This window comes from Equus przewalskii, chromosome 5 (genome assembly GCF_037783145.1).
Source record: "Equus przewalskii isolate Varuska chromosome 5, EquPr2, whole genome shotgun sequence".
Taxonomy (NCBI): Eukaryota; Metazoa; Chordata; class Mammalia; order Perissodactyla; family Equidae; genus Equus; species Equus przewalskii.
Window position 1 is genome coordinate 84,775,423 of NC_091835.1, and position 21,108 is coordinate 84,796,530.

General features: G+C 43.6%; 1 protein-coding gene and 1 long non-coding RNA gene across 6 annotated transcripts in view; one reads left to right on the top strand and one right to left on the bottom strand.

The window, feature by feature from the left end:
* The first annotated feature begins 672 nt into the window (after positions 1 to 672).
* On the top strand, positions 673 to 21,019 carry LOC103558287 (uncharacterized). 4 transcript variants are annotated; one of them, XR_011540538.1, is made up of 6 exons: positions 1,217 to 1,492; positions 2,572 to 2,835; positions 10,531 to 10,602; positions 18,116 to 18,176; positions 19,716 to 20,000; positions 20,608 to 21,019. It is a non-coding gene; the product is annotated as an uncharacterized lncRNA (long non-coding RNA). The 4 variants fall into 4 exon arrangements; XR_011540537.1 differs by lacking the exon at positions 10,531 to 10,602 and having other exon boundaries at positions 1,263 to 1,492; XR_011540536.1 differs by lacking the exon at positions 10,531 to 10,602 and having other exon boundaries at positions 1,352 to 1,492; positions 20,288 to 21,019.
* The window catches only part of CPM (carboxypeptidase M), a 62,903-nt gene continuing 48,856 nt past the window's right edge, over positions 7,062 to 21,108 (bottom strand). For both annotated transcript variants that reach the window (XM_070622017.1, XM_070622018.1), the window contains 3 exons: positions 18,386 to 18,538; positions 10,663 to 10,811; positions 7,062 to 8,635 (listed from right to left, as the gene is read on the bottom strand). In XM_070622017.1, the coding sequence (XP_070478118.1) occupies positions 8,393 to 8,635; positions 10,663 to 10,811; positions 18,386 to 18,538 (545 nt within the window). In that variant the 3' untranslated portion in view covers positions 7,062 to 8,392. The remainder of the gene's footprint in view (positions 8,636 to 10,662; positions 10,812 to 18,385; positions 18,539 to 21,108) is intronic.

The following is a 21,108-nucleotide window of genomic DNA, read 5'->3' on the forward strand; positions in this document are numbered from 1 at the left end:
CTGGAGGGGCTGTAGGTGCGGCAGGAGGAGGAGTCAGGGCTGGGCACCCTGCCGATTGTCAGTGGGGAAAGCCCTGTTGTAATTGCCCGTGACTTCTCTGCGTTGGTGGAGCTAAATGCCATGGGGGGAGAACCTCTCCCTGATGGTGACACACACATCCAGGTGCTGACTAAGTTTATTGTGACTTGAGTCCGGAAGCTGATTTAAAGCAGGAGCCTGGGGGCACCGAGCCAGACCGCGGTGAGCTGCTGGGTCAGTTAGTTTAGATTTTTCTTTTAACAAGAGTTTTAAAGGTACTGATTGGTGTGTAGGTCTGTGGGCTCGTGACACCAGCTGCGGGCCCTCATGCCTGGGGGTGTGAGAAGTCTGTGGCTTTACTGGTTGGTTGGACTCTGAATTGGGTTTTGATTTGGTATTTACAAAAAATACCAATTGTTAAAAAATAATTCCAATTATTTGGTATTAAAAGATAATACCAGCTTAAAAAAAATACCAATTGTTTAAAAGTTTGTGGCCTTTTTGTCCCATAGCCAGCTCTGAATTATATGATACGGAGTTTTTTACATTTGCAAATAACGATTTAAAAACAAAAATATCTGAAAGCACTAGCACATTAGAAGGCACTCAGAAATGTTGAATGTGTTAACAAATTGTAAAATGGACTGTTTACAGGAATAAAAGCAACAGAAAATGGGAGCGCGTGCGCAGCGACCAGCAGCCGGGAGCGCCCCCAGGTGCTGAGTGACATTTGACAGGCGCGTGCCCACGGTCGCCGGGAGGCAGAATGGACTCGATGGCACGGACAACAGTGCCCCCGAAATGGGACATTCAGATATTGCCGGAATAACATCGATTCGGCCTTTCGTGCGCTTGCTGGCTCCTCCCTGCGGGCGCCCTTGAGTCGGGGACCCGCCCCGGGGGAGCGCTGCCGGTTTGGGGTCTCGCCGTCCGCCCGGTGGAGCGCGGGTCCCCGGTCCCCGCAGGCGGGCTCTGCGTCTCACCTGCGCCCCGGGAGGCCCGGGCCCCCTCCGCCGTCCGGTCCCGGGGCGGGAAGCTGGTGGGCCGGGGGCGATCGCGTGCCCCACCTCCACCGTCAGGCGCCCCTGCTGGTGCCCGCCGGCTTCTCGGGGTCGGGGGTCAGGATCCCAGCTCCCCGCTCCCCGCTGTCGGGTCCCCTCTCCGAGCCCCGCCTTCTGTGTACCACGTGCGCATCCCTCCCGCCCCCGGCGGCGGCAGCGTGGCCCTGGTTGGGTTAGGGATGTGCCCCTCACTGGAAGTTGGAGGGGACACAAAGGGACCCGCTCCCGCCGCCCTGATGATGACGTCTTAGAATATTAGTACTCTGGATAAGAGAACCCTAACTGATTGTTTCAGGAGCGCCGGAAACCTCCTGAAGGCCACGGCGCCTTTGAAGCGCTGGGCCTCCTCTGGTCCTTGTTTCAGTCCCCGGACCTGCCTCCAGAATACCATGCGTACGTGCTCTGCCGGCAACGTAAGTTACCAAAATATTCACGTTCCAGATTCCAAAGTTTCAACTCTTCCTATTTTTCACGTTACTGTCATGTTACGTGAATTTCATTTTTTGTCTTGGTTAAATTTTAGCACTTTCGTGCGTGTGTGTTTGGTTCACACCTTCCCAGGCCATACCCTGGATTACCCCCTCTCCGAGATCATGGTACATCTGCCGAAATGGGCTTCACTGCCTTTGGTGTCCCCCAGTTTTGGTGCATTTGTAGATTATTTTATAGATATCTTCATGTCGCTCCCCTGATGTAAATATTGAAAAAAACCTTCAATAATTCTATTGCTTGTTGGATATTAGCTCAAATGTTCTGCCTGACCGTTTTGGACTTCAGAGCTCTCTCTGAAATGGGTGCTTTCTTCTCACCATTCTCTTCTTACCCTTTTTACCTTTTCTTGCCTCCCCTCTCCCATGACTCCTTTTCATGTTCATCCTGGTGGAGTGGGAAGGGCTAACTTCAAAGAGCAGATCTGGAACTTCCTTGCTCCATGATAGAAGCAGAGACAGGAGGTGGCTGGAGTCTCAGATGGGGTCTGGCGGCTAGCAGAACTTCTAACACTGGCAGTTGTTGAATAATACTCCGCCTGCCTCCATTCAACGGCCATCACCACTTCCAACACCCAGCTGAGGTGGCCTTCATTAACCCTGTCTCTGGTTCCACAGGGCCCCAGCCCTGAGATACTGTCCCCTTATGTTCCCTGACATGTCGCTGTGTATCTTCTCTCCTTTTGTATCTCCTTCCCCGGGTGCCTGACAGAACACACTGTGGGCACAGCCGGCTTTTGGAAAAGGCTGTGGATTGAAGGAAAGCAGCTGTGCGTCTTCTCTACAAGAGGAAAAGACAGTTTAAAAACACCTGAGAAAATATCGTCCATGCAATAAATTCCTTAAATGGCAGAAGAGAAACATTCTAAGGAAACAACGGTCTTTAAAAGTTGATGGGGTGTCAGAAATGTAACAGAACTGGGAAAGCTTCCTTAAAAAACAAAGCTTCCCTCTGTATAAAAAAATACTTTTCTCACCATCATTTATTTTGTTTCTTTTTAAAGAGGCATGTCAGAAGACCAGATCTCTTTAGTTAAGCACCGTTTTAACCCAAGGCAGCACCACATCGGGAGTTCTCCACGGCACCCACTAATGTAGGGGGACGCTGAACCGCGGAGGAGAGGTCGCCGGGCTAGACAGCAAAGAAGTGGCAGGAGTTCTGGTCTCAGTTTTTAGAGAAAACACAGACTTCCCATTTCAGTCCTGAAATCCTTCACGGCTCATCCCTCAGAGCCTCGTGAGATGAGCACTGAAGAAAAATACTACGCGTAAGTGTTTGAAGCACAGATGTCCTTGCTCAATTAGGAGGAAAGTGTTATTAACTTTGACCTAAGTTAGTCAACTGTTAGTTAAGTATAAACTCTGGAAATGTTTCATGAATATGTAAGAATAGGTGTAGCAGTTACTTGTGTAAACTGGGGCTTCTAAAACTTGTGGTTCCGTTCTTTAAATCAGTTGCTTTTCTTTCGTTATAAAATTAGTAAGTAGAAAATTTCAAAAATGAAGCAGGAGAAACTAAAACATTCTATTCTCCCAAAATAGGCTGATTACTTGTTTATGCTTTCTTTCGTTCACTTGTTTTTCGTATGCCTAATATTTTAAAATTTCATTCATTCAGGGGCCGGCCCAGTGGCGCAGCAGCTAAGTTCGCACAGTCCCCTTCAGCAGCCCAGGGATCGCCAGCCTGGATCCCGGGCGTGGACCCATGCACCGCATGTCATGCCATGCTGTGGCAGGCATCCCACATATAAAGTAGAGGAAGATGGGCACGGATCTTAGCTCAGGGCCAGTCTTCCTCAGCAAAAAGAGGAGAATTGGCGGCGGATGTTAGCTCAGGGCTAATCTTCCTCAAAAAAAAAAAAAAGTAAAATTTCGTTCATTTAAAAATCATGCCTTGCTTTTAGGGGTGGCAGGTGGGGAGTAATGGATGCTCTAAGGAGCTGCACGTTAAATATTGATGTCTGGCTAAAATACACCAAGGGGTTCCTATATAATAAGTTTTCTTTTGAAAACAGAAAAACTGTTCCCAGTTTATTTTCCAAATTGCAATATTTATCACTTTTTAGAAGTTGGTACCTGTAGGCTAGCCATTTCCTCCGCAGCCTTTCTCATTTCTGTTGCTTCTTTAGTGTGGTTCAGAGGCTGGACGTACCCTTGAGCCTGACCTCTGTCCTATTGGAAACTCTACATTATCAGGGCTGTGTGGGTGAGCGTGAGGGCTGTCACTTTTCCAGTTCCCACAGCAGGCAGATTATCTGTTTATAACTATGCTCTGTGTTTCAAAGGCACTTTGAAATCAATAACATTTATTATTCAGGACAAAAAATTTCTCCCTATATCAGCATTTCCAAAAATGTGTTTGGAAATCTAGGAATGTAAGTTCAAAGGAATGGTACTAGGCTAAATTATTTAAGAAAATGGTTCCTTGGCTAACTGTTTGGGAAATCCATTTCTTTCTTGCATGGTTTTTTAGATCCTTTACTACAGTAATGTGCATTGTGAATGTTCCAAAGTTTGTTTTGTTTTTCTTTTTACCAGAAGGTGCACATTTCATCCATCGTCTGCTCCATGTACAAATTAACTTGGAATATAACATGCATATTAGGATGGGTTGATACCATAAAAACTGTTCTGGAAGGACTATCTGGGCTTGGAAGAGTTATTATAATATTATTGCCTCATAAAAGGTCATTACATTTGTTCTTTCTCGGGCTTTATTTGGTGGTAATCAGTCCTCTCTAGTCTATGGACTTTGTTGTACTTGCAAAAGTACTTCTTTTCAAGGGAATGTTATGGAGAGAAACAGCATTCTGGGCTGGCCCCGTTGCGTAGTGGTTAAGTTCATGTGCTCTGCTTTGGTGGCCTGGGGTTTGCAGGTTCAGATCCTGGGCATGGACCTAGCACCGCTCCCTTATCAAGCCATGCTGTGGTGGCGTCCCACATAAAATAGAGGAAGATGGGCACAGATGTTAGCTCAGTGACAATCTTCCTCACAAAAAATCCAGCATTCATTATTTACATGAATATTAATTCTTTATTGAGAATCAGAAATATTGTAAATTTAGTGAATTCAGAGGTAGTCATGGCCCCTGCCCAATAAAACTTTACAGTCTTAGACAATTTGTGCATTTTAAGTTAATTGTAGTACAAAAGAAAGTCACTGAGAAAACTTGTAAAATCAGCTTGGAAGCATCCGCGAGGCTGTGGAGTTGTTCTTGTGCTAAAGTCTGACCAGGCAGTTTGTGAGCAGTCCCGCCCAGTCCAGTCCCTGCTGCTTGGTGACGTGAAGAAGTCAGCCCCTTTCCCAAACTTCTCTGTTAGGTGCTTTGACCTTTTTTTTTTTGCTCTTTAACCATCCTCATTCTCTCCTCCTCCCTCCATCTAAAGTCATGAGGAAGATAGAAAGGACCTGTCATAAAACAGACATCAACTGTATCGTCACCGTGTAGAGTAAGAACCATGCTTCTCCGTCAGCAGCTTCTCCTGTTGCAAGGAGACGGTATGCTACGCTCATTTTTCTGGATTCCCTAGGAAAAGCTATTTCCAATCCAATGTCAGATATAAGTAGTTTCTAAAGGTAGAGCTAACTTCCTATACTGACGTTTCTGACGTATCCAACAGCGCAAGTCTGAAGGTGACACAGTAAGCAGCGAAATCAACAGGCACTTACCTGCTCAAGGTTTCTCTAAAACACTCCCCCCATTTAGATGCATTCATGTTAACATTTATCATCACTTGAGTAGGTACATGAAAAAAGCTGTGTTACTTCATGAAAATTTGCTTAAATATTATGCAGTGATCATTCTAGCTAACAAATGTTTTTCAGGCAAATTCTGTTTATATCTGAGGCAAAAAATTTGGTCTTTAATAAGTTATGTTATACTGCCTTCAAAAGACTTATGCCACCTGAGTGTTAATTGTCCTTCCTCCACCTGGGCAAGCACCAAAAACGGCGGCGAAGTGTGGCATCTGACACTGCAGCGTCCAGAGCCACAGTGGAGAGGGCTTCATTTCACAAGTCAGGGAACTGGAAGTAGGGGTCTGAACCCAGGGCTCCTGCCTCCTACTTATCCTTTTACCCCACATGCCGTCGTCTTCTCTCCCATCTTGAAGACCTTTGCTGGGTTGGCGTCTCCACAAAAGGAATTACACCTGAGCCTGGAACGCGAGGCCCACAGGCCCAGCCTGGGAGGGTGCAGACGGTAGGAGAGGCGTTATGCAGGGGCACTGAGGTCTGAGCGGACTACGGTCAGAGCTCCACGTTGGTTTCTCCCCTCTGACGCCTCACTCGATGCGTGGGGGTGGAGCTGGGGTTCTACATACTAAACCCTGGCCACTAACTGGACCTGTGAGCACAGGGCCATCACCACAAAATAGGTACCCCAAACCTGCTCTGAATTAAATTCAGGTTTGCCTTACGTTTGGTTTGGAGATTATTCTAATTGTTTTGCTTGTCTCTAAATGATTTTAGGTTTGCTTCAGGTAAAATTTCTGATTTTAAAAACATTATTTCCTTAAGGAATTTACATTAAGGCTCATGAACCAATTCAGATTTTGGTTCATGTCCCTTCAAAAATTGCTTTCTTGGAAAAGGAAAAGTTAGAACTCAGAACGCCTGATTGGAAAATTGATGAGGCTTTGATAAATCAAGTAGTTTTATATAGTTCTATATGTATTATACCAAAATCACTTTCTGCAATATTATATTAATATTCACTTTCAAGTATATAATAAATTACTGGTTATTTAAATAAAAATGATCAAAGTATTCAGGTTATTACCAAATTTAAAAGATGTGATTAAAAGTCTACAAATTCTGTTTCTGTTAACATGTATGGCTCTGTGCATGTAGCAGAGGCTTGCACAGGAGTAGCTCCCGAATGCCCGTGTGTCTCCCCTCCGTTGTGCTGCTCAAGCATCCACCAGGTACGAGCCCAGCACAGTTTCCTGTTCAGATCCTAGGAACTTTCAGTTTAAAGCAAGCGCCAAGGAAACTCGCCTCCCATGAGCAACACACAGCACTCAGAAACCTGCTCACCAGAATTGCTCTTACGTCTGTCTGATGCTGCCCCTCCTTAATTCTTACATATAATGTTTTAAGAAAGGTTAACTCTCATTCCAGTGGAGAACAGTTGCTTCAAATTGAGTACTAATGGTAAAAATTTTGTTTCCTGATAAAAAAGGGTGCTTGTAGTGTTGTTAACAGGTAATGTAATACCTTTACATTAAATGCGCAGTCCGGTAAAAGCAGGTATTTGAATTAATTTCTCGATACACATGCAAACAGTCCTCTGTCAGTGTTACCAGTGAGCAGGAGACTGCCAAAGCATAGGACCTAGTTTCATAAAATGACTTTCAAAGCTTTGTACAGTTTCTGGAAGAGACGGGAGCAGGCTGCTGGAACCGTTCATTCATTCATTCATTCAGTTCCTACTGACTGCAAGGCTCAGGAGCTAAGATCGAATTTTTCAAACAAATTAAACATAGCCAGGTCTCAAAGAGCTCACCTTTACCAGTGAAAATCACACATGTAGACCATAATACAGTATGTAAATCCAAAAACAGAGGTGACCCATTTAATTTGGGGAGCAAAGAGGAAGGGTCCCCAGATGGACTGGGAGGGTGGAATGGAATGGAACGGGGTGATGCTCAGCAGAGGCTTCCTGGAGGGGTTGGTCAGGGGGCATTCCAGACAAGGGATCCAGACCCACGGTGTGAGCGTGGCAACTACAAGCAGTTGGTTGTTGATTTTTGTTCTAAATAGACCCCCTTCCCCAGTGCTGCGTGGAGGATGGATCTGAAGGGGAGGAACCTGGGGTCAAGAGACCAGGCAAGCGGCTGCAGTGGTGGAGGCGAGCTACGACGGCCCGCACTTGGCCGTGTCAGTAGCCATGGAGAGAGGGGAGAGTCGATCAACATTCGTAATGAGCATGCGTCTTCAGTGGCTGCATCTGTCGGGTGAAGAGGGAGGAGGAAGTGTCAAGGATGACTCCCAGGTTTCTAGTTTGGTGGGGCCAGGAATTGAGACAGAAGATGGGAGGAAGAGCCACTCTAGGGAGAAAAGTGTGTTCAATTTTCAACACGATGAGTTTGAGGTACCTGTGGGTCACACCCGGGTGATAGGTCCAGCGGGCAGTCGACGTGAGTCTGCAGCTCAGGCCAGAGGTGAGAGTCACGCCTTGGGGTGGTCAGCATTACAGGACTGTGGCATCAGGTGCAGAAAGGCGGGGACACTTACTTAACCGACCTGTTGCTTTGGGGCTCTGCAGACACAACCTTGTCATCCCGTCAGGCCTGTATCTTCTTGGCCACTGAGACACGGTTGACCTGTTTTCTCTCATATTTCCTTATTTTGTTCCTTATTAGTGAAACCAAATATTCCCGGCCCATCACCATTTCTCCCCGTGCTGAGAACTGATTACACATGGCACCATCTCTTCACAGGTGGCACTCGTGGCAAGGTCTTGCATGTAGGAGGCGATCGATAAATGTTCATCTTCATTGCCCATATTCATCTGGCTCCCTGTCTACAAAAGGAGCTCCTTTTTTTCTTGCAGGAACTTCTTTTTTGCTTCTCAAGTTTAACTTCTTACAAGTCTCTGAGACAACTTCCAGGTGAGGTGTAAGGGGGCAGTGCTCGCCAGGTAGGCGTCTTCCCTTCACCATCACCGCCACACACTTCTTGTCGCAGGGTTTGGAAACAACCGCTTCTCTCCTTAGGGAGGGACCATGGCGGTTACCTGGTCGAGGTCCCCCAGGAGTGAGAGGGGCAGTGAGCAGTCCCCGATGCCAGGTGGTAATGGCGGCTGAGTCTCAGATTTTGCTTTACTTGAACAACAGGTGAAAAAGAGTCACCAAAAACAAGAACAGACCGGGCTTTGTTGCAGCCGAGTGGCTTGGCAAGTCACTGTACAGAGGAGTCATGGGGCATGAAGGATTTGATTCTGGGATAGAATCCAGTTGTCCTCTGAATGGAAGTAAAATGTCCATTTTAAGAGCACTGAAGTTCTGGGATTTTCCCGGAATAATCACCTTTGTGAGGTGCGGACTGTGTCCAGGGACTGTAACCTGAGGGGAAACAAGGAACAATTATCTGAGTGACTGCAGATGTTTGGTGCTGCCAGCACTGAAGACACCGATATCCACACCACAGTGCGGCCTCTCTGAGACGTGTAACCATCGGCCAGGCCTCACGGCTAGTAACGCTTCAGGCCCGCTGGCTGAAGGAGTTAGCCAGTGCCTGTTGGGATGGACCACAGCGGTTGATGTTGTCGCTAAGAATTACAACGTGAAATGAAGACAGGTCCCTTCTCTGGAGAGACAAGTCAGGAGAAGGAAGCAATAGACCGATTCTGCCCTCTCATTTCATGGAGAGCAGAGGTAAAGAGAGGGCTGCGGCCCCAGGCTGTCCCTAATATTCTTTTCTCAATTTATTCCATTTTCCTTGCAGCTCATCTAAGTGTCCAAGTTTCTTGCTTCCTTAAAAAGCTTGGATTTTACCTGGTTTTGTTCATGAGTCTGAATCTTCAGCTAGATTTGTCTTTTTGGTGGAGGAAATGATCAGGAAAAATGGGACAAATGCTAAACTAACCATAGGTCACGTGCACTGAAAAATGCTTTTATTACATATGTGGGAGAGGGAATGACGTTTACATAACCACTCACTGGTCTTCAGCCATTCATTTCAGCTTCCAGAGTCTTGTCTCCCAGTCTTGTCCTAGAACTAGCAGCCAGAGCCAACGTGGACTGTGTTAGTCTACCTACTTGGAAATGAACAATTCATAACTTTATAAAAGGTGTGGCCTATATGGAGTTGCATAAAAATAACTTAGATTCACTACAAAGAAAACCCTTTTTTTCAATAGAGTAGGAATGTCCCAGTAAATAATAAGAAAATAAAGGGTCTTTTTAGGTAGATTCACATTGAGTTGAGGTCTTTCCCACTCTCTCCGTCTTCTCAGGAGGAGGAGAGAGTCTCGAGAGGAGGCTGTGGGGGTGACCTGTGAGCAGGGAGACCCTGCATCCCAGTTTATACACTGAAAACCATGCCTTTTATTATGTCCTAATGATGCAGTAGTGAAATACGAAGCCAGTTTTGACTACAGAATGATGATGACCTTCTCCCAGGAGTAGCTCTGTACAGACAGTCGCTGTGCTTGGCATCAGACCCACTTAAGCAAAGTAGAAGAGTCTTGAGTTTCTTAGAGAAATCCTATCAAAGAGGAGAGGCACAATCTGCCCAACTAAATCAGGTACTTATTCATTTAGTTCATGGACGTAAATCTACTCGGGCTAGACCAGTCCATGCCTCCTCCTAGGAAGGAATGACTCAGAAACACACAGCTTACCTGGAATTTTACATGCACGATTGGAAAACTCACCATCATTTGCTTATGAAAGGGCTGCAAAATATGTCTATCACTTGCTTAATAGAATGGTAGCATTTGTGGATCAAGTTTTACTTGTGTCCCAATCTATTTTTTAATAGCAGAAATTATGTTTCATGGACTGGGCATTAAAATGGTATTCCATGAAGCTTGGAAGTACTTCGACCTTCTTGTTTAATTACTATTAATAAGGTTTGTCCCCTTTTTTTAAAAAAAGGTATCACAAGGGGCTGGCCCCGTGGCCGAGTGGTTAAGTTCGCGCGCTCTGCAGCAGGCGGCCCAGTGTTTCGTTAGTTCGAATCCTGGGCGCGGACATGGCACTGCTCATCAGACCACGCTGAGGCAGCGTCCCACATGCCACAACTAGAAGAACCCACAACGAAGAATACACAACTATGTACCGGGGGGCTTTGGGGAGAAAAAGGAAAAAATAAAATCTTTAAAAAAAAAAAAAAAGGTATCACAAGAAATAGGATTTGGCTTCTATTAAAAAAAAATTAATTGCCAGTTGGGAAAAAACCTGACTTTTTTGTTTGTTACCATCATTCCAACCTCTCCCACTCCCGCCAAATGCAGGTCTGACGTCCTTTCCTTCTGTCCTCATGAATCTACTTCGGGACTTTCCAGACTTATTTAGATTCCTACTGGGTGAGTAAGTATTGTGAGTTCTTTAATACTTTAATAATAATAACTAGGATGTATACTCACATTTATTATATAGGACCCAGGCAAGAGAAGGAGATAATATTCTCCAAATTTGTTGGTTCTATAGGGGCAGATATGTTTTCTGTCTTGGACTTCTACAATTGCATTGGGTAATGGATTTCCATTCTGATCAAAAACTTGACCCTTTACACCTGCAAGACAAAAAGAGAATTAAATGTTAATACCATGTTTCATGGCATATGAAAAATGATTTTTGTAATTATTTAATAAAAATATGCTCAATATTTATTAGCTAAGTTAATAAAGTGTTTGAGAAGGGAAAGTAAACTTCTTTAAAAAATTGAGAGATAACTGACATATAACATTGTATTAGTTTCAGATGTACAATATAATGATTTGATATATGTATATACTGTGAAATGATCACAATATGTCATTAACATACTTACAGATTTTTTCTTGTGATGAAAACTTTTAAGATTTACTCACTTAAACTTCAAATATGCAGTATAGTATTGTTAACTATAGTCACCATGCAGTACATTACATCCCCAGGATTTATTTATTTTATAACTGGAAATTTGTACCTTTTGCCCACCTTCATCCATTTTACCCACTCCCCACCCCCCACCTCTGGTAACCACCAATCTGTTCTCTGTATTTATGAGGTTTTTTTTCTTTTAGATTCCATATATAAGTGAGATCATATAGTGTTTGTCTCTCTCTATCTGACTTATTTTACTCAGCAAAATGCCCTCAAGGTCCATCCATGTTGTTGCAAATGGCAGGATTTCCTTCTTTTTTTAACGGCTGAATAGTATTCCATTGTGGGTGTGTATCACATTTTCTTTATTCATTTATCCATCAGTGGGCACTTAGGTTGCTTCCATGTCTTGGCTATTGCAGATAATGCTGCAATGAACACAGGGGTGCAGATATCTTTTCAAGGTAGTGTTTTTGTTTCTTTTGGATAAGTACCCAGAAGTAGAATTGCGAGATCATATGGTGGTTCTATTTTTGACTTTTTGAGAAACTTCCATACTGTTTTCCATAGTGGCTGCACCAATTTACATTCTCACCAGTAGTGCACAAGGGTTCCCTTTTCTCCACGTCCTCACCAACACTTGATTCTTGTCTTTTTGATAATAACCATCCTGTCCTGGGTGAGGTAATAACTGATTGTGGTTTTGATTTGCATTTCCTTGATGATTAGTGATGTTGAGCATCTTTTCACATACCTGTTGGCTATCTGTATGTCTTCTTTAGAAAAATGTCTAATCAGATCCTCTAGCCACTTTTTAATTGGATTGTTTTTTGTTGTTGAGTTGTATGAGTTCTTTATATATTTTGGATATTAATCCCTTTTCAGATATATGATTTGCAAATATTTTCTTTCATTGGTGGGCTGCCTTTTCATTTTGTTGATTTCCTCTGCTGCAGAGGCTTTTTAGTTTGATGTAGTCCCACTTGGGATTTTTTTGCTTTTATTGCCTTTGCTTTTGGTGTTAAATCCAAAAAATCATTACCACGACTGAAGTCAGGGAGCTTACCGCCTATGTTTTCTTCCAGGAATATTATGGTTTCAGGTTTTACATTCAAGTCTTTAATCCATTTTGAGTTAATTTTTGTGTGTGGTGTAAGAGAGTGGTCCAGTTTCATTCTTTTGCATGTGGCTATCCAGCTTTCCCAACTCATTTATTAAAGAGATTGTCCTTTTCCCATTGTAGATTCTTGGCCCCTTGTCCTAAATTAATGGACCATATATGCATGGGTTTATTTCTGGGCTCTCTATTCTGTTCCATTGATCTGTGTGTCTTTTTTTATGCCAATACCATACTGTTTTGACTCCTATAGCTTTGTAGTATAGTTTGAAGTCAGGAAGCATGATACCTCCAGCTTTGTTCTTTTTTCTCAGATTGCTTTGGCTATTCAGGGTTTTTTGTGGTTCCATACAAATTTTAGGATTTTTGTCCTATTTCCATGAAAAATACTGTGGGAATTTTGACAGGGATTGCATTGAATCTGTAGATTGCCTTGGGTACTATGAACATTTTAACAATATTAATTCTTCTAATTCATGAACACAAAATAACTTTCCATTCATTTGTGTTCACTTTCTTTCGTCAGTGTCTTATAGTTTTCAGTGTACAGGTCTTTCACCACTTTGATGTTTTATTCTTTTTGATGTAACTGTAAATGCGATTGTTTTCTGAATTTTTCTTTCTAATAGTTTGTTATTAGTGTACGGAAATGCAAAAGATTTTTTAATATTGATTTTGTATCCTACAACTTTACTAAATTTGTTTATTAGTTCTAACAGTTTTTGTTGGAGTCTTTAGGGTTTTCTATATATAATATTTCAACTGCAAATAGTGATAGTTTTACTTCCTCCTTTCTGATTTGTATGCCTTTTATTTCTTTTTCTTGCCTAATTGCTCTGGCTGGGACTTCCAATACTAATAAAAGTGGTGAGAGTGGGGATCTTCATTTTGTTCCTGATCTTAGAGAAAAAGCTTTCAGTTTTTCGCCACTGAGTATGATGTTAGCTGTGGGCTTGTCATATATGGCCTTTATTATGTTGAGGTATGTTCCCTCTATTCCCACTTTGAGAGTTTTTTAAATCATAAATATATATTGACATTTGCCAAATGCTTTCTCTGCACCTCTTGGGATAATAGGACTGCTTGGAACTCTGCTCTCAGAACTGCTTTTGCTGTATCCCTAAGTTTTGGTATGTAGTGTTTCCATTTTCATTTGTTTCAAGGTATTTTTTGATTTTTTTCTTTGATCCATTGGTTGTTTGGTAGCATGTTCTTTCACTTCTACTTATTTGGGTTTTTTCAAGTTTTCTTCCTATAAGTGATTTTTAGTTTTATACCATTGTGGTCAGAAAAGATGCTTGATGATTTCAATCTTAAATTTATTAAGACTTGATTTGCAGCCTACCATATGATTTACCCTGGGGAATGGTCCATGTGTGCTTGAGAAGAATGTGTACTCTGTTCTTTGGATGGAATGTTCTCTATATGTCTGTTCAGTCCATCTGGTCTAATATATCATTTAAGGCCATGTTTCCTTACTGATTTTCTGTCTGATCTATCCATTGATGAAAGTGGAGTATTGAAGTCCCCTATTATTACATTGCTGTGTATTTCTCCCTTTAGGTCTGTTAATATTTGCTTTATATGCTTAAGTGCTCCTATTTTGGGTGTGTAAATATTTAAAATATATCTTCTTGTTGGATTGACCCCTTTATCATTATATAATGATCTTTTTTACAGTGTTTGTCTTAAAGTCTATTTTGTCTGACATAAGTATAGCTACCCCAGTTTTCTTTTGGTTTCCATTTGCATGGAATATATTTTTCCAACCCTTCACTTTTGGTCTGTGTCTGTCCTTACATCTGAAGTGAGTCTCTTGTAGGCAGCATATAGAAGGGCCTTGTTTTTTAATCCATTCAGCCACTCTCTGTCTTTTGATTGGAGAATTTAGTCCATTTACATTTAAAGTAATTATTGATAGGTAATGTACTTGTTGCCATTTTGGTAATTGTCTTCTGGCTGTCTTCTAGTTCCTCTGTTCCTTTCTTCTTGCTTTCTTTGTGATCTGGTGATTTTCTATAGTAGTATGCTTAGATTCCTTTCTCTTTCTCTTTTGTAAAAACCTGCTCTAGGTTTTTGCTTTGTGGTTACCATGAGACTTCCATAAAACTACTTATATTTATAACAGTCTATTTTATGTTGATAACAGCTTAAGTTTGAATGTATTCTAAAGCTCTACAATTTTACTTCCCTGCCCATGTGTTATGTTTTTGATGTCACAATTTATATCTTTTTATCTGTTGTCCCATTAAAAAATTATTGTACCAATAGTTATTTTTCTACTCTTTTATCTTTTAACCTTCATAGTAGCTTTATAAGTGATTAATCCACTACCTTTACAACATTAATTATTATGAATTTTACTATATATTATACCTTTACCAGTGAGATTTATACCTTCCTATGTTTTCCTAATTATTGCCCTTTCATGTAAGCTTAAAGAAGTCCCTTTAACATTTCTTCTAAGGCTGGGTTAGTGGTAATGAACTCCTTTAGCTTTTGCTTGTCTGGAAAACTCTCTCTGCTTCAATGCTGAAAGACAACTTTCCCAGTATTCTTGGCTGGAACTTTTTTCTTTCATCATTTTGAATATATTACACGACTCCTTGCAGGCCTGCCAAGTTTCTGCTGAAAAATCAGCTGATAGTCTTATGGGAGTTTCCTGTATGTAAGTAGTTGTTTTTCTCTTTCTGCTTTTAAGATTCTCTCCTTGTCTTTAACTTTTAACACTTACATTATAATGTGTCTTGGTGTGGGTCTCTTTGGGTTCATCTTGTTTGGCACTCTCTGGGCTTCCTGGATCTGGATGTTTTTTTCCTTTCCCAGGTTAGGGAAGTTGTCAGCCATTAATTCTTCAAATAAGATTTCTGCCTCTTTCTCTCTTCTCCTTATGGGACCCTATAATGTGAATACTGGTCCACTTGATGCTGTCTCATAAGTCTCTTAAGCTATCTCATTCTTTTTCATTCTTTTTGCTGCTCTGACTGGGTGAGTTCCACTGCCCTGTCTTTGAGTTCACTGATCCCTTCTTCTGCTTCATCTAGTCTGCTGTTGAGCCCCTGTAGTGTATCTTTCAATTCAGTTATTGTATTCTTCAGCTCTGTGGCTTCTATTTGGTGCTGGCTTACAGTTTCTATCTCTGTTGAAATTCTCATTTTGTTCATGCATTCTTCTCCTGAACTCAGTATCTTTATGACCTTTATTTTGAACTCTTTATCAGGTAAATCACTTACCTCTGTTTCATTAAAGTCTTTCTGAGGTTTTACTTTATTCTTTTGTTTGGAACATATTCCTGTTTCTTCATTTTCTTTGACTGTATTGGTTTTAATGCATTAGATAAAATAGCCTCCTCTCCCGTCTTGAAGGCATGGACTCGTGTAGGAGATGAACCTTATCCTTCAACCTTTTCCTATCTCTTGGTTGCCTCTCATATCTTTGTGCTTGGCCAAGCAGCCGGCTTTATTTTTAGTGGTTTCCAGTAGTTGAGGGTGTGCCAAGACCTGTCACCGTCCCAAAGGGGAGGATCTTAGTCAACATCTAGATTCAGGCTGATGGGAAGCCAGGCCCTCAGGCAGCAGCTATTAAGGTATGCAATATACCTCTTTCAGGGGAAGACTGGGAGATGAGCACTTTCTGTCTGTTCCCTCTGCACTGAGCCCTGGGGTGATAGCTAGTTAAGAACTATTTATTTGTTTGCCTGTGAACACAAGCCCTGCTGGCCAACAGTACCAGGTGATCAAGAGATGTGTACACAAGATCCTTTCTTGGAGACACTGGGGACCTGGGGTGGAGCAGAGGGAGAGCGTGAAGATGGCACCTGCCACCCTCCCTTGTCTTAAGAGCATTGTAGTTGGTCCCTCGATGTGTGTTTAATTAAAAGCCTACCCCTCAGGCCACCACTATGAAGACATGGGAATAGGCCTTTTTCACAGGAAGACGGGTCACTTTTCAGTTGGCTGCCTTGCTGGTGGTAGCCAGGTGAGACCGTGGGCACAAGCGGTTCTCAGTTTGCTGCAGCCTGCGGGTCTCATGGATGTAAACCCCGTGGCTTTCAAAGCTAGATGTTTTGGGGGCTCGTCTTGGGTGTAGGTCTTCACAGTTGGGGTGCTAGCTGAGGGGTGCACACCCTTTGCTCCTCAGGGAGAAGCGTGGAGTTGTAAGTCCCCTCCTGATGGTGGGCACCATGCCAGGGATGGAGTTTATGGTGAGACTGTGTCTTGGCCTCTCCTACCTATTTTGATGAGTTTTTTCTCATTTGCCTAAGGTGTAGGAGTTGCTCAGGCAGTTTTTGGGTTTCTTTCAGAGGAAATTCTTCCCTATGTAGCTGTAGACATGGAGTGTCCACAGGAGGAGGCGAGTTCAGGATCCTCCTACATCATCATCTTGACCTGGGACTCAGTAAACTTGTTTCTGATGTAACTTAAAATACAGTCAGTTTAAATGTGATTTACAGCTTAAATTGGTTTGTTGCTGAATATTCCATTTGTAGCACATATGATCAAAACGAGAGCGCATAGATGACAGTCTGAACCCATTCCTTCCTTCCCAAGTTGTTCACCCAGTCTGCAGCTGTACTGCAAGAGTGCCATGGGTGGATTCCATGAAATCTGAAACACAACTCAGAAATGCCCACGTCTTCATTTACAATAAGATACTTATCTATGCAAGGAAATCAATAGTTCTGTCACATGGTTGGGCAAACTGCCTGGGAAACAAAATTATAATCACAAGGTTGCTTGGAAGCAGGGACTCGATTGTTGGGGTCCTGTTGCTAATAACAGGAGCAAATATTTACTGAGCAGTGAGTATATTTCAGGCTCTATGCTCAGTGCCTAATGTGCGCTTTCTCACGGATCCACACGTCAACTCCACGAGGCAGGCAGCGTCACCACCACAGTTTTACAGGTGCAGAAGCTAAGGCTCTGGATTATTAAAAACCTTCTCAAGCTCATGCAACCAACTGGTTCAACACAGCCCTGTGAGCTCACTAATAATCTCGTGTTCAGGGTCGGGGGCACTGGGGGTTGGGGACGTGGGTATGGAGGGGGAGGGGTGGCCAAGGGAAGCCCCTAATTGTCCTTGTACTCAGCCCTGGACCCCTGTGCTTCTGACTTTTCCCTCTCTCAGCTCCCTCCATCTCTTTTTAGCAGGTGGAAAGCTTTGGTGTGAAGCATGCAGAAAATTCCAGGAATTATGCAATTGTGCAGCAGACCCATGATGTAAACCTCTTCAACACAAACACCCTCCACTTTGGCTTGATGTGGTAGCACGACTACTGTGCCACTTCCTGATATGTTTCTTCCCTCAAGTCATTTTAACAGAGAAAAATATCTTTAACTCTGGCAAAACAGAAGAGCTGTCCACACCCTGCCCGAAGAGGCCCAGACCGGTTCAATAAACTTGGACTGTGCCTGACTCCATCCTCATCACAAGCAGTGTGTTTCTCTAGTGCAGTGGTTCTCAAGTGTGGTCCCTGGACCAGCAGCATCAGCATCCCCTGGGCAGATGTTCACCATTTGAGACCCACTCACGCAGGGACACACAGATGGGGCATGGCCACATGTGTTTAAAAAACCCTCCTGGTGGGTCCACCACACATGTCTGAGAACTATGCTCTGCCACATTTAGTCTGTCCATCGTGAGAAAGGCCAGCCAGCTGTCAAAAGACCGGCTGGGGAGATTTCCACTGCCAGGTCATTTGGCAGAGTTGAGGGCTGGGACAGGTTGAAGCTAATGCCGCTAGGTCACCCCCTCAGTTCCAGAAAAAATGTAAAATCCACGTCCAGTGTTCTCTGGGTCTTGACAGCGTGTGGCGAGTGACGAGCAAACTTGGCTTTTTCTAAATGGGTGATGATGCAACAGAGTAACAACCTGTTTTCCTGCTCTTTTGCCAGACTTCCGGGTCATTCAACATGTAAAATCAGAAGTGTTCTGGATTTTACAGCCTGCATTAAGGTAACATACGTCTCACTTCCTCTGATAGGAGCCGCATTTCCCACACACTGCAGGCATTCATGCAGACAGAATTCTTAACTATTGGTTCTGGTGCTGAAAATGAGGCTACAAGCTAGAAAACATAATAGGGGCTTGCGTTTTCTCAACCCAAAGGTTTTGCCAGATGCTATATTTTCTGTCGACAGGAATTAATGAGAAATCTTACAAACCTAGGTGCACCTGTTTTATATATTCAATCAGCGAGGCTTTGTTAAAATTCCAGAAGAATGGAAGCTTCTCCTCGGGAGGATATTTACAGCATGACAGCTCCAGTGTAATTTCAAAACACTGGGCCCAGATGTAGTTGTAATCTTGCATTCCACCTAAAACACAAGCATATTTAACTTTTTTTAAGGTCTAAAATTGGAATGTACCCAATATCCCGTACCTTGGAGACAAGCAAATCAGACAGATGCAAGGAAAGTGCATATTAACAGGAAGAAATGAGTTTGCCATATTAGCATGTAAAGGCAGGGCTCGACATTTCCTTCCCAGGCTTGACCAGGCCCTCCAGAGTATTCCTACCTGGGTAGCTGGACCGGAGCAGACTCAAGTTCAATTGTGCATCAAAATTAAGGGGGATGGGGAAGGGTCATTTTTTTAAACCATACATTACAAAAAAGAATCTTCAAATTACATTTCTTCCCCAAATTACATTTTAAACAGATATGGAATGAGATTTCTTTAAAAATATTTCCACAAACCATGTATAAATACATCTATTACGTAAGGCTAAGTACGTTAATTTGAAGGATAATAATGGCCGTTGACCGAGTGTTCCTGTTGCCGGGTACTGTTTGAGGGGCTCCGTATCAACACTTCCATCTTCACAGTAGTCATTCCCTGTATTTCCAGGTGAGGAGCCTTAATCACAGATGGGGAGCCCCGTGCCCAGGACTCCAGCCTGTGCGCGGCGGGGCGTGGCTCCCGAGCTCTCACCCGTTACACGGGGCCGCTTCTGAGGACGGAGGGGGGCACTGGGCTGACTCGGGACGGAGTGGCCGCTGCCCAAGCCCACTCTGCAGACCTCACCTCCGGAGACAGGATTTCAAAGGGTTATAATCACACTTCGTATTTTCTAAGATGCAAAACTTTTCATATTTTAAAATCTCTGAATTGGGGTTGTCTTAAATTTGATGGCTGAAAAACTTCATTGTGTCATTGGTTTGGCTGGAAATAGTTTTTCTTTCTTGGCAGTACAGTGTACTTTACAATCAATGGCATCTTGGATTTGATGAAATATACACTTTGAAGGCGGTAGTTTTTGCCAGATTTTAATTTGTTATACTTGATTACCTGCCCAATAAGATGCATATTCTCAATTCCATTAGGGTATTTGGGAAGTACTGAAGGAGAGAAAAATCTTATGCTAAGAAAATAGTCAAAATATTATATCAAAATACTATTTAAATATTTTGTAGGTCCAGATTTCAGCCAGGAAGAACTTCTCCATCCTTTTATTTCCTTTACTTATAAGTTTTGTCTTTCTCTCTGACCTAGTTTTCACTAAGAAATAGAAGAGGGGAAAAAGGAAGAGAGAAACGACATGGAAAAAAAGCCCTTGGCTGGATGGCTGTGTCCCACGTGGAAAGAATTAAACGGCATGGCCGCTGTGCAAGGCTGCGGGCCGAGGCTGCCAGGCATGGAGAGCATGTGTGGCTCTGGATGAGGCCGTCAGGCCTGGCTGTGTGACCTCCAGGCTGAGCCAGACGCTTTGTCCTCAGCTCCTCAAATCGCTGGCCTGGCCCGCATTTTTTCTCAGAAGGATACACAGCCTACACACAGGTACACTTGGGAACAATGCCCGACAGCAAAATTAGGTTCCTCGCTAATTTCCCACACATCTGGATCTGTCTGGAAAGTTACAGACAGTGCACACGGAGGACAGCTCTGCCATAGGGCAGGAGGGGTCCTTTCCTCCCCAGGCAGAGTGACGAGCAGGGGCTGGCTGGAGGCCTGGCGTGGGGTAGGGAGGCTGCATCTTGGACAGCAAAGAGAGGTTTGGGATGCTGTGGTGTCCAGCTGGCCCTGCTGCCTATCAGTCATGGTCTCTGTTTGTTTATATTACCTAGAAAGCTGGCAGAGAGCCACCCAGACATGAATGTATCAGCTTGTGCAAGAATACCCAACAGCCTGTGCTGTCAAAGAGGCAACTGGGGGAGGGCCTGGATGCAGAGGGGCGGCCTGCAGCTTGCCGCTGGTAGGGGCAGGCTGGCCAGGCTCGAGGGGGCACTTCCACTGAGGCAATGGAAACCGTCTCCCCGCTCGCCCCTCCATCCTAGGTCCCTCCTATTATCTCTTGGCTCCCAGACTAGGATGAGTTCTGACACCCCTGGGGTTCTGCTCATATCTTTCCTCCTGAGAAGAACATCTCCCTCCCATGTTCCCACAGCCAGTCTCCTCCCCCACTCTTTCACCTGGCCATCCTGTTGCAAGGGGGGAAAACTGGGGGCCCCCTCGCGCTGAATCAGCCTGAAGAGTTCTTTTGTTCAGCCTGCAAAGTGGCTTGAAAATCATGAAACTTCACAGACAAATCCAGCTTGTTTTACAAACAGGAAGATGTAGCAGTATTGGGATTGCACTGCCACATGGCAATAATTAACTGGCTCTAACTAGCAGCTGTCCCCATCGGATGAGACATAAACAGTACATTTCTCCAAGGTCTTCACTACTCCCTATTGCATTTTGGCTGTATACCCTTGTGGTACACTGTACCTGTTCTAAATCTCTGTTTTTCTTCTAATTACACTGCCACTACAATGATTTCTTTCCATGTCGCTCTTCCCTATTAAACTGGAGGGGAAGACCTGTGTCCTGTTCATCTTTCCTGGCACTGTTCCTGGCGCGTAGCAGGTAAATGCTGAAGGAGCATCTGAACGGATGAAGGAGGCGT